Source organism: Vanessa tameamea, chromosome 5, assembly GCF_037043105.1.
Source record: "Vanessa tameamea isolate UH-Manoa-2023 chromosome 5, ilVanTame1 primary haplotype, whole genome shotgun sequence".
Lineage (NCBI taxonomy): Eukaryota > Metazoa > Arthropoda > Insecta > Lepidoptera > Nymphalidae > Vanessa > Vanessa tameamea.
Window position 1 is genome coordinate 5689138 of NC_087313.1, and position 12527 is coordinate 5701664.

The following is a 12527-nucleotide window of genomic DNA, read 5'->3' on the forward strand; positions in this document are numbered from 1 at the left end:
GGGTTCAAACCCAGGCAGGCACCACTGAATTTTCATGTGCTTAATTTGTGTTTATAATTCATCTCGTGCTCGGCAGTGAAGGAAAACATCGTGAGGAAACCTACATGTGTCTAATTTCAACGAAATTCTGCCACATGTGTATTCCACCAACCCGCATTGGAGCAGCGTGGTGGAATATGCTCCATACCTTCTCCTCAACGGGAGAGGAGGCCTTAGCCCAGCAGTGGGAAATTTACAGGCTGATTATGTATGTTAAAAGCAGATTATACTTTACGCGATAATAATAATTATTTTTATTATTGTACACACAAAAAAAAACATCTACTAAATAATCCAACAATGAATATTTGTTTAATTACGTAAGTGCCCTAATTACTTCCTACTCCTGCTACAATATTTACTATCCATAAGATAAGTAACTAAATGAAATATGACTATACCTATTAAAACATTGGCACAATACTATGAAGATTTTTTTACTATGAAGTTTTTTTTTCTCGCTGGAAAACTCGTCGATGCCTAGGACGCCTAGCACGCCATAGTACACCAGAATACCCATTAAAAAAACTAGCGGTACACTGTCCGTCTCTTCGGGAGGAGTTACAAGATTGCTTTCTCATCATCGCCGTCGTTTATTCTCCAATTATCATCTCTGAACCTTAGCTTTTTTTTTCCTTCATAATTCTTTGACTTCAAAAGGTTTTTTAATTTTTGAATTCTAAGTTGGTTTTTTTACATAACTATAAATAATGATTTATTTACTATATAAACTGTTCAATTTTAATCACATTCCCATAAAAAATTTAACTCTATATAGACTTTAAATTTTTTTTTAATAAATAATAATAAATAAATAAATAAATAAATATTGGACATCACATACATTACTCTGATCCAATAATTCCTATCCGATGTAATAAATCATAGATTTCGATGCTTCTTACGTGCAAAGAAAATCATTTAGGTTAACAAACGGCGGGAAATTTTAATAACTAGTCAACTGCGCGTGAGATGTGGTGCACAAGTGTGTGGGTCAACTAACACCAATAATCGAATACTGTTAATCTTTTATTTCGAGGCACATAACACTTCCAACTTCCTAACTTAGGGCTGCTACAGACAATTTTATCCCTACCTATTTTAGTCGATTTGGTATTTACCTATATATTATAATGCATTAAATTATCAATTGTAATTGTTAATAAAAATCAATTGATATTTTATAAAAATAACAACAACTTTGTAACAAAAAATATTGGCTAGGTGGCCAGTTTTGAAATATACAAATAACCGATATAAATAAAATGCAAGTCTTGATAAACACAGATTACGATTTTCAATAAGAAATAGAGAAGAAATAATTATTTAAGGCCTACTCTATTTGATATCGTTATAAGTATAGTTTTGCAAATTTTATTATTGTGTCGTTTGCAGACAAATACTTGAGGAAGTAATCATGTTTTTGTGAGTTAAGCCTCTTGGTTTATTACAATTTTTACTAATTACATAATTCTTAATTATTGTATTCACATATGATAGGAGTGTTGGCTTAGGGATATGTTTCTCTGGTTATCTAATGATTATTTTTTGAATATTAGTCGTACGATATACTTCAGTCTTTTGTTTGGTTTTAATAAAAATAGTCAGTTATTCATGCAAAATATGTTGTAAATTATGAAATAACTAGGCCCTACAGTGTGTTTAAAGAGGTAATGACCTTAAAATATACATGTAGCACGGTCCCTTCGGAAGTTTTTATTTACAATAGATAAGATAATATATAATTGATATACGAGGTAGATGCACAATCGTTTCAGTCGTCACTCGGTTCGCGGCCGCGCGTATTGACACATTAAGATAATTAGTTTATGATCTTTTAGGGCTTTAGAATCGTTGTTGTAAAATGGAAAGAGACAGTGAAGATACAGAGGAAAGTGCGAATTTAATAGACAATTCGGATGATATACGCAATAAAACTGTAGGAAATTGTAATAAAGTGATGGCTTCTTCTTCCGAAACTATAGTTTTTGATAGTAAAATGATGAAAACATCGACTCACACAGAAGAATTAGCTGCCACGTGGGGAGGCCGCTGTTCGCTACCAGATTCTGGAAGGTTAAGAAGAACACATTCATGGTCAGGCGGCCCGCCACATGATGATGGCCAGCCTTCTGAAATCAGAATATTAAGAGAAAGGTACTAAAACCCACATAAATTGTTATATTTAACCAAATTATTAAATATATATTTTTTAATAATGTAATAATAAGAACAATAATATTTTTTCTTTTTAATTTTATTAAATACATACCTATTAAGCAATAAATAAAATACGCATTGTAACAGATGGTATTGAATAGGTACTACGAGATGATTAATTAGATGTTGAATCGAGTAATAACTACTATTAACTGGGATTTTATCAATTTGTAATTGATAAAAGATAAGATACACTACTCGTACATTTAACTATTTCTTTTATGAAGCAATATAAATTGGAATTTTGAAAAGCAAGAAGATATTGTGTACGGTTCATTTGTTTTATAAAGTTCCTCGTTGGTATAGTGGCTAGTTTAATAGACTTGCCGATAGCCGATCTCGAGGCTCTGTGTTCAAATCCCGGGTTAGAACAGTGAAAAAATATTGGGTTTTCTGACAAGAAATTCTCAGTAGCAGCCTGGAATTTTGTTTCTCGGAAATAATATAAAATCGTTATTCGTGCGCCTCTCTTTGGTCGTGACGAGTTTCATAGGATTATAAAAGCGAAGAATAGAGAGTGCACCTGTGTTTTGCACACACTTCTGCACTATAATATCTTCTGCGCCGATGAGTATAATCTCAGTTGAGAACGGTTCCCGTGACCTAAAAAGAGATACATCATTATCATAACACTGAACTATCAAATCATCTCTGCTGTTAGTTATTGGCATCTCAGCCTATCAATAAATTCAAATTTCATGTTAAAACATTGATAAAAAACGCTTATTACTCTTTAAAATCCTATATATATAACTAAAGTAGTATTCGTTGATTTTCATGCAGGATAAATTTATGTTACCACATTATCTGTTTAACATAGTGTTCAAGTTTTTCGTCGGGTTTCATTCGTTGATAGTGGTACCACTCACTTCTTAGATAATCTGCCACCAAATGGCAATATTTAGTATTGTTGTGTTCCGAATCGAAGGGTGAATGAGGTACAACGGACATAACATCTTAGCTTCTAAGGTCGGTGGTGCATTGGCCATGAAAGGAGTGATAAATATTTTTCCAGCGCCAATGTCTATGGACAGTTGTAACCACTTACCATCAGGTGGTCAATTTCCCGTCCGCCTACCTTTAGAACTTTCTTATAACTTTCTTATAAAAAACGATAAATAAAGAATACGTATTTCGATGTTGATTATTTAATTGTTATTAATTTTTTTGTTGCTTGATAAAATTTTACTGACCTACATTAGCAATAAGCGTACTCTGACTATAATCATATTTGAATGTACCTAATTATATCCGATGTAAGTATTAATATATTTTATAAATGGACGTGTATAATTCTGCTGAATAATATTTTAGATTAGTACGCACTCAAGCCAAGTTGCGCCCAGGAGCCGTGCGACACCTCTCCCGTCGCCAACGACTCACGCTGGCTTCACTTGCACTCGTAGACTTCATGAGTTTCTGCTCAATGAGCATCATGGCGCCATTTTTCCCCAGAGAAGCCACCGATAAAGGGTTATCAGAGACGATGTGCGGTATAGTCTTCAGTTTCTACGCCGTCGTTATGTTTCTCACTTCGCCCTTTTTTGGTAAATATGTAAGTTTGTATTTGAACACATTAAACATCTAAAAAACTTTCTTTTTGATTCTACGTGAACGTCTACGTTCAAACTTTTAATAATTCATTTCTACCGCTATTACAAAGAAAATTTAAACACTTAATGTCCGTCTTGAAATACTCAATCATTGTCTATTTATAAAATAATCTTAAATCATAAGGGTGAAAGTGTATCTGCTCTTGTCCACCCATTTATAACGGGAAATTAAATTTATAAATTGTTCTTTCTATATGTAATATATGTAATTATATGTAATTTTTAATTGTTATTGAATGTAACCTTATATTTGTTTGATATCAAGTATTTCTGCGTAATTGTAAGTGTACCATATCAAATTACTCGTACCTACCTATACATTAACTAAATCAAGAAATGATTTCCCTGTTAACAAATATTAAAAAGCAAAACTTATTTTATTCACATTATTTAAAAATTGAATGAATTAAAGATAAATTCTATTTGTCTTTAATTCATTTGTAAATAAATATTTGTAAATAAACGTATTTACAGTTACCGAAAATAGGAGCTAAGTTCATGTTCACCGCCGGTATGTTTATCGCCGGATCGTGTAATGTTCTATTTGGGTAAGTCCCTTATCTATACATTTATTTATTGATAAATTTTACAAGTAACAAATTCAGTGTACAAATTATAACAAAAATCCAAAACTAACTGTAATTATTATACCTACTTGTGAATTCAAAATTTTTACATTTGTGTAAAACTGCAGTATCATCCCTACAAATGTTATTTAGATATTTTATATTTTTTACGCAATCTTAACATTTTTAAATAAACTTCACTATCGCTATCGGGTACAAGCTTGAGGCATATTCTAGCACGATAACACTACGAATGAGTAGACCTGTTTACTAAAGCATAATATAAAAAAGTAACAGCCCAGTTAAACCCTCTGCTGGGTTAAGGTATGCTGTCAAGTGTCCAGTCCAGTTCACCGCCGAACACGAAATGAAATTTTAACATAATTTAAGTACATGAAAATTGAGTTCCAGCCTAGATTCAACCTATCTACGGTAAAATTCGGGTGTCCTCACTGAGTCCTCACTGGTCTGCAATGATATAGTATGTAAATATTTATTTTCAGAACTTTAGTATTAATAGAAGACACCACGACATTCACCGTACTCTGCTTTATGGTGCGAGGCATGGAAGCTCTAGGCGCTAGTGCATATTCGACCGCCAGCTACGTGTTCGTGGTGAATGCCTTCCCAGATAATATTGGATCAGTTCTTGGCATATTGGAGACATTTGTCGGCCTGGGTATGTCCGTTGGACCGGCGATAGGAGGCTTATTGTATTCGGTATGGATTTGGCTAAATTCTGTGCCGTCCGCTTTTTTATTTTTTAGGTCTTTGTATTTTTAAAATAGTCATTCAGGTATAGACAAGTAAAGTATTAAATAAATAAATCTTCTTTATTTTTTCTAATTGTCAACATTTTATTGAGAGGTGGAAATAAATTATTTCCCTTGATGTGTTTCAATTATACCTACATACTCGTACAGGCTATTGGAATATAATCTTATATAGATGTGTTGGTTAGTGTGTAGGTTAATTTAGAGCAAACTAACAAAATATTTTGATTTACTTAACTAAAGCTATTTATGTATTAAATTTTTTCTTTACAGCTCCGAAAAATGTTTAAAATAATAATGTTTCAGATAGATCGGAGGATTTGGTTTACCATTTTACAGTTTAGGAATTGTGATGGTTTTAACTGTACCCATAAATTTCTTTTTACTCACTGACTGTGACGGTACGTAAACCGCATACAATTTGATTTCAAATATAAAGTAACATCGAAATAGTCTAAAGATATGTAATATAATATTTCAGAATACGTGTCTGGTTCGAAAACGGCCTCGATTCTCCGATTGTTCAAGATTCCGTCAATAATCATCACTGGTTTGGTGATAGTCATCGTCTCAAACACGTGGGCCTTCCTCGATCCGACCCTTGAGCCTCATTTGCGACAATTTGGACTATCGACAAAACAAATAGGACTTATATTTCTCTTGTTTTCCAGTTTGTATGGAATATTTAGTCCAATTTGGGGATGGGTCGCCGATCGGTAAGCTCAATCGCAGTTTACGCCCATTTATTTATTTTATAAAATAAAAATATAATCTCTTATTCACATGACAATTATGAATTTTGTTAATGATATATTTTTAACAATTCATTATATTTTCCAGGGTTCACAGTCATTGGTGTATGATGGTGTGGGGTTTAATTCTTTCTTCAATCGGCTTATTACTTCTCGGGCCATGCCCATTCATACCCGGACTCCCACAGTCAGTATCACCGCATAAATATAAGACTGTAACTAAAAAAATGTTTGTTAACGTTTTGTTTTTTACAGGGATTTATGGTTGGATCTGGTTGCCCTGTCTATACTGGGAATGTCAGTAGCATTAACTTTGCTACCAACTTTTCAAGGCGTATTAACCAGTTCTATGTTAGTAAGCATAAGCATATCTCAAAAATCTGCGTATTTAATATTCATGGATACGCGTTATTAATTGTTATGTTTCAATTTATAGATATGAAGGTGGTTGTCCTGAAGCACTTGCAACGTATAGTGCAGTGGCAGGCGTATGGTCATGTTGTTATTCCTTGGGAGAAGTCTTAGGTCCGGCACTAGGCGGAGCGCTAGCACAACAGTATGGCTTTCCACTCTGTGCCACTCTTTGTGCCGCTGCCTGCTTTACTATGGTAATATTTAATACATTTTAAAATTTATTTATATTTTTATTATCAAAGTAAGATCCTTATATAAGTATTTCACTGGGCATTACTCTTTTAATGCGTATCGTTTTTAAAGTTTAATATTAATCTTTTATACCTATTTTTAGGCTTTTGTGACGCTTACATTTTTCTCTTTGCGGGAATCTTCAAAATGGATAGATGCAGAATCAGATTCAAACTCAATTCCATACACCGATACAACTTGGAATAGCAATCAGTTCTGTCGAACACAAAGTGCACCAGAAAGCCGATTTGCAGGGAGCTCACCGCTCATTCCACCATGCTCATGTTCCTCCAGGACTGGTATTATATTACTTTACAATAGCTATCCATATTATCAGATTGATATATTTGATGTCAATTACATATAAGTATTTTTATTGTAGCTTACTACGTGTTTCAATCTTCATCATCGAAGCAAGTTTGCTTCATGCATAACAAAAGTAAAAAAAGTGGATCAGCCAGCATAGCCGATATAATTGCGTACTTTTTAAAATTCCAATATATGACAGATATTTATGTAAGAATAAGAAAAGCTAAGGCAAAGAAAACTAGAGCTAATATCGTAAGTAGTAATGAAGAATTATACCAAAATTACCTCGAAAATTGTGATGAAACTGACTGTCCTCAACATTCAAATGCAACTGACAGAAATGAGGGCGAAGCAGAATTAAATGTGAACAACAATGTCATCGAAAACGGTCCACCTCAAAACGGTGAAAATAGTTATTGTTCGTATTTAGATAAAACTATTTTTGGTTCAGCCATAATGAAGATGAAGAAAGAAAATATTATAATTAAAAGAAATAATAAAGGTCTCGTTGCGAAACTGGTGACGTTTGAAGAAGACAAACGACCTTCAGACGAGATCTTAGAAAATAATCTCCAAAAAGTACATTTTTATGAACAGAGTCCTGAGTGTACTACACTTGAAGATATTTTTGTAAGTATACGAATAATAATACATATATACACAATTACACATACACCCTGAAAATTCGAAAAAATGCTTTTGGTCCTTTGTAGAGTTCTCATTAACAACAAAACAAAAAAACTCAGATTGCATTTAATTATTGATTCTGAATCAATAGTAACAAACCATTATTATGTCCTATAAATGTTAAAAAAAGATAAAGCATATTTAGCGAAATTCGAAGAATAGAAAGCAACCTTAGATGTTAACTGTATTTTAGATTCTCAAGAATTATTTTATAAAATAACAATATCTTAAAATGGTCTGTTTTGATTTATTCGAAAATTGTTTCACTTTTCATTTCCACATATATGTACGTACGAAAACTGCTTTAAGCAATTATACTAGTATATTATCCAAATAATGGCATCATATTATTAACAAAAATCGGTTATGTATGTCGTGCTGAAGTTTTACGGTTGTTACTCCTCTACCTCTACTCTTGTTACGATAAAAAATATAATAGCGAATAACCTGTGTTGGCTATGAAAGTATTGTCCATATGCCTTACATAAAGTGCGTGTCGGAAGCCACCAAAATTTCAGGTATCAACCTCACGTTCCTTACCCACATTTTATTATCATGCTGATTTTATTTACAATGACCGGCAATATTGTATTCCAATATTTTTTCTTGTTACCTGTACTCCACAAATTATCAAAGTACGTATGTACCATTGTAGTTGGCACTTGCATGAAGGTTTTGGCATAGCGCTACTAAAGGTAGCGAGTAAATAATATCGGATGAGTTTTTTTATAAAATTATAAAAAAGGTTTTGCAACACGTGGAACATTAGCTTGTGTATAATGTGAAAACACATCCAAAAGTACCCAGAGATCAACAGGTATTAGTGACTGACTGACTATCGCTTACTGTTATTCGTATTATCGAACCTTCGGCAATGGAATGTTTCTATAACATAATATTCTTCATTTATTCATCAAATGTTACTGCTGTTACATATTTTAGATATTTATAGGCAAAGCATACAAATCTTTGCGTTCCATTTTTAAATCTTATTTTAATATTTAAATCAAGTTAAAACTTTGCCTATAAAAAATCTCATATTTTTGACAGGAATTGGACTGTCAACCTACAGTATAATCTTTCTCCTAAATTTTCTGCCGCTTCCGTGCAAATTAATCAATGTATATAAGTACGAAAGGTTACTTTGAAACCATTCATAAATAAATAATACGACAATAAGACTTCTTGTGAGACATTTGCAATTTTAATTTTTGCCTATGTACTTTTGTACCGACAACGACTATTCCTTACAATTTTTTTTTAACTAGAAACCAATACTACAAATTTATAACCATTACAATACGTTTCCATCCAATTTTACCAACCGTAACAGGATTAACCGTTGGGTTTATACAATAGGAAAACGGCTAAACGGCAACGATGTTTTGATTCGATTGCATTGCAAAAATTTGTTAGTAGAATAATTATTGGTGTAGTACAACCCTAAGTCAGAGACAGCTTTAGTTATTGCACTTAGACTGTTTTTATGTTAGGTTGCGCCCGGTTTTTGTGGGTGACCAGGATCTACATCATGCTCATTATTAATAAGAAAACATTATGTAACCGATGGTAGCTCTATTTAATATAATCTTGTAAAATGATTCAGAAGTGCTTGTAAGAGTTTGAATAAAATCACATAATAATTATTGTCATGCTTTTAGGATGGTTGTGACTGCAGAGACGAAGTTACATATGTAAGAGGAACTGTTACTCTTTCTTCGACAGGAGCCTGTGAAGTATAAATTAATAAATAACTTTTTGAAATATTTGAAAACAAGTATTTGAAAACCAGAAACCGAATATTTTTAGTTCATAAGTGTTTTATAAGTTAATTTAACTCATTAATTGTAATTTTAAATACTGATTTATAAATTAATAATAAAAATAACTTTAAATTTTAAATGAAGTATTTTTTTTATGAATACGTACCCTAGCGTATTCGAATAGCAAAAATATTTTCCAAATCGCACGTAGCGTACTAGGGTTTTAGAAGTTACACAAAGGGATGAAAAGTAAAGTTCAAAGTTTACTGCGCCCCTTTTCCTTGTATACCAATGTGTGCGTTATTTTCCCAAGTTATAACTGAAAGAGAGACTGCCACGTAAATGATGCTACCCTAGTGTATTCGACCTCTGTTGACGATTTCTTGACGTTTTCTTGATTCCTGAAGGCTTTTTGACCACTGTCCAGTCACTATGGGGAAAATTGATGACGCGTTTGACATGAAAACTGGTTATTTTCCTTCAGCGAATAAAGAGGCTACGTAGAGTGTTTGCTACGAGGCTACGACCTATTGAAAACATGGACACCAGGAAAACATAAAGGCTGAGTGGTAAAGGAGGTAACTTAAGTGAAAATAGTATTATAGTATTTTATAATAATTGTAAAATTTATTAAGGATCTTCTATTTTTTAATAAACAGTAACACCCATTTTTATTTGTGGCGAGACTTTATGTTTATATTAGCCATGTTTCTAAATATATTAAATTAAATATCGCTACTGTCATGTCGAAAAGTCTGTAAATATTAAGTTTCAATTAACAAAAAATAATTTGAAAAAATATTATTGTATTTTATATATTTGTAAATATGATTTAATTAAAAAAATAAGTTAATCATTGATTCTAACAATATAGGATAATTGTTTTTATGGTATTTTAATAAATTACAGTCTGAACTTTTTATAAATTTTATTTTTAAAGCTTCGGCTAGTTTCTAAAGTCATTATAAATAATTATTTATTATAAAGCTCAAAATAATCAATATGCTTAATCTGAATTTGTATAAAATGAAAATATTACAAGCATTATATTTAAAACATTGTCGTCATACTCCCGACACATACAACTACATTCTGTATTGAAGGGGTGATTTTTGAGGGTGAGTAGGGCGTGGCGGTGGGGAAACTCGTAAGTGGGACGGCCCTCTTTGTATTAAAAGGAAATCGATACAGCTATCTATCCCTTTCTAGCTACGAAATATCTCTTCATTTCTATGATATCCTGGTAAGGACTACGAAGGGTGAAAGAAAATCCTATAAAAGGTGTCGCGAATTCGACGGTGTATATAAATCAAATTTAAAATCATAGTTCGCAATAGTAACCTTGTAATTATTAACATTACATATATTTTTTTATATTTAAAGCAAAACTTATCGGGTAATCAAATTAAAACTCATATCATACAACATATAATTATTTGTCTGAGATAAATCGAAATAACAAATTGTTTACATAGCAGAAGAGAATCGCAAATATAAAACCACGTTTTTATTTGTACAGAACGTGACTTGCTTATCATCTAATAATTATGCAATAACAGCAGGAACAGACGCCCATTGAATCGATTTCAACTAATTGGTCCATGCTCTCATTTGTGTTCATGTCACATTGTGATATACCGTGGAACAATAAAGAACGTGACCAATACTCGCAAACATAATTTACTAAAAACAAAAAACCCAAGAAGAAAAAATCGGTGATGAAAATTCTACTAATAATTTTTTTAGTATGTGTAACCTCCGCCAAGTCGAACGACAGCGAAAAATCTCCCGAAAAAAAATGTGAAGGGATACACGTTCACGACAAATTTCACAAAAAAGATGTCATAGGCATTGGATTAAATCGTCCCTATCAATTGGCCTATGATCACGGAGACCATAAAATATTCTTCAGTTACAACACGGGCAAAGACGATGAAGACTCCTTCGAAATTGGATATATTGAAAAAGGTCATATAAAACATAAAGTATTACCCAGTGTAGAAAATGGATTTGCAATAGCCATTGACAATAAAGATAATCTCGTTTATTTCGGAGGCAGTGAAGGTATCTACAAGCAGCACCTCAAAACGAATGGTAGCAAAGTAGAAAAAGTTATAAGCCACCATAACATTTGGGATATGTTCTTTAAACACCATCTATATTTCATTGAATATCCATCGCAGAAATTATACAAGTGCGAACACGATAAAACTAAAATAAAAATCGAACATCAAAAGGTCATACACGAAAAAATATTTCAGTTTGCGATTGATGGCGATGACGATATGTTTATTACAAATGAAACCGGCCTGTACAGGATCAAAAACGGTACCGACCATCGTATTCATTACGACGGACCTAAAATATATCGAGCAATCGAAATAGATAACAAAGGTGTAGCACATTTTAGTGGTCAAAATGGGATTTTTATTGTGAATAAAGAAAATGATACACTTGAAAAAATTGCTCACATCAAGAATATTTTTGGTTTAGCATTCGATAACAATAACAACATCGTTTACTCAGATCCCCACGAAATTGTCAAATTATTACCCGAAGAATGTTAATATTTTCTACTATTATGTATCCTTTGTTAGTTTTACATTACAATTGGTTTAGTCGTATTTAAAAAACATAATGACATTTAAATTTGCTTTTTTTTAAATAACTAATGAATTATATTATATCCTCTATACCCTATTATGTTAAAACATTTAATTGAGTTGTATATATGTATATAATGTAAATGTATGGTTAAATTTATCACGTAATGTAACACATTCACATATCAAGCGCATAATTCTATCTAGAGTACGTATTCATAGTACGAGAACAACAATAAAAACAAAATAATTTAAGTTGATCTTTAATTGAATTCAAGAATACCCCTTTTATTTTCCTAAAATTTTACAAAATAAATATCGCTCGATAAGAAATTTTACGTAAGAATTATGATATGTAGTGATTAGTAATTTTTTTAATTAGATTTTTTTTGTTTTAGTATAGTCATTTTGACCGATTAACAACGGATAAAATTACTTATTCCATAAATATAAAATGTGGAACATGGGTTTATTTTATATAGTAAGCATCCGCTGAGAAAATATTTTTGGAAATTTCAAATTTAAGGTAGGAAATATGACGGGAAACTTTGTACAAA

General features: G+C 32.0%; 2 protein-coding genes across 2 annotated transcripts; both read left to right on the top strand.

Moving 5' to 3' along the window:
* Positions 1 to 1831: 1831 nt before the first annotated feature.
* On the top strand, positions 1832 to 9506 carry LOC113392536 (MFS-type transporter SLC18B1-like). The gene is made up of 12 exons (XM_026629024.2): positions 1832 to 2196; positions 3574 to 3814; positions 4347 to 4420; positions 4942 to 5158; positions 5522 to 5612; positions 5693 to 5927; positions 6052 to 6150; positions 6219 to 6314; positions 6400 to 6571; positions 6712 to 6907; positions 6991 to 7547; positions 9266 to 9506. Exons 1-12 carry the CDS (start codon positions 1904 to 1906, stop codon positions 9344 to 9346), a joined length of 2352 nt encoding a protein of 783 aa, XP_026484809.1. The 5' UTR covers positions 1832 to 1903; the 3' UTR covers positions 9347 to 9506.
* A 1367-nt stretch (positions 9507 to 10873) lies between these two features.
* LOC113392373 (ommochrome-binding protein-like) lies at positions 10874 to 12225 on the top strand. The gene has a single exon (XM_026628779.2). The coding sequence runs from the start codon at positions 11086 to 11088 to the stop codon at positions 11932 to 11934; it is 849 nt and encodes a 282-aa protein (XP_026484564.2). The 5' UTR covers positions 10874 to 11085; the 3' UTR covers positions 11935 to 12225.
* Positions 12226 to 12527: the final 302 nt, after the last annotated feature.

Excerpts from the sequence above, each read along its gene's own strand:
- LOC113392536 (XM_026629024.2), top strand. The coding sequence starts at position 1,904 with ATGGAAAGAGACAGTGAAGATACAGAGGAAAGTGCGAATTTAATAGAC. Across the intron at positions 5,159-5,521 it reads TAGGAGGCTTATTGTATTCG|ATCGGAGGATTTGGTTTACC; the intron begins GTATGGATTTGG and ends TGTTTCAGATAG. Across the intron at positions 5,613-5,692 it reads TTTACTCACTGACTGTGACG|AATACGTGTCTGGTTCGAAA; the intron begins GTACGTAAACCG and ends ATAATATTTCAG.
- LOC113392373 (XM_026628779.2), top strand. The coding sequence starts at position 11,086 with ATGAAAATTCTACTAATAATTTTTTTAGTATGTGTAACCTCCGCCAAG.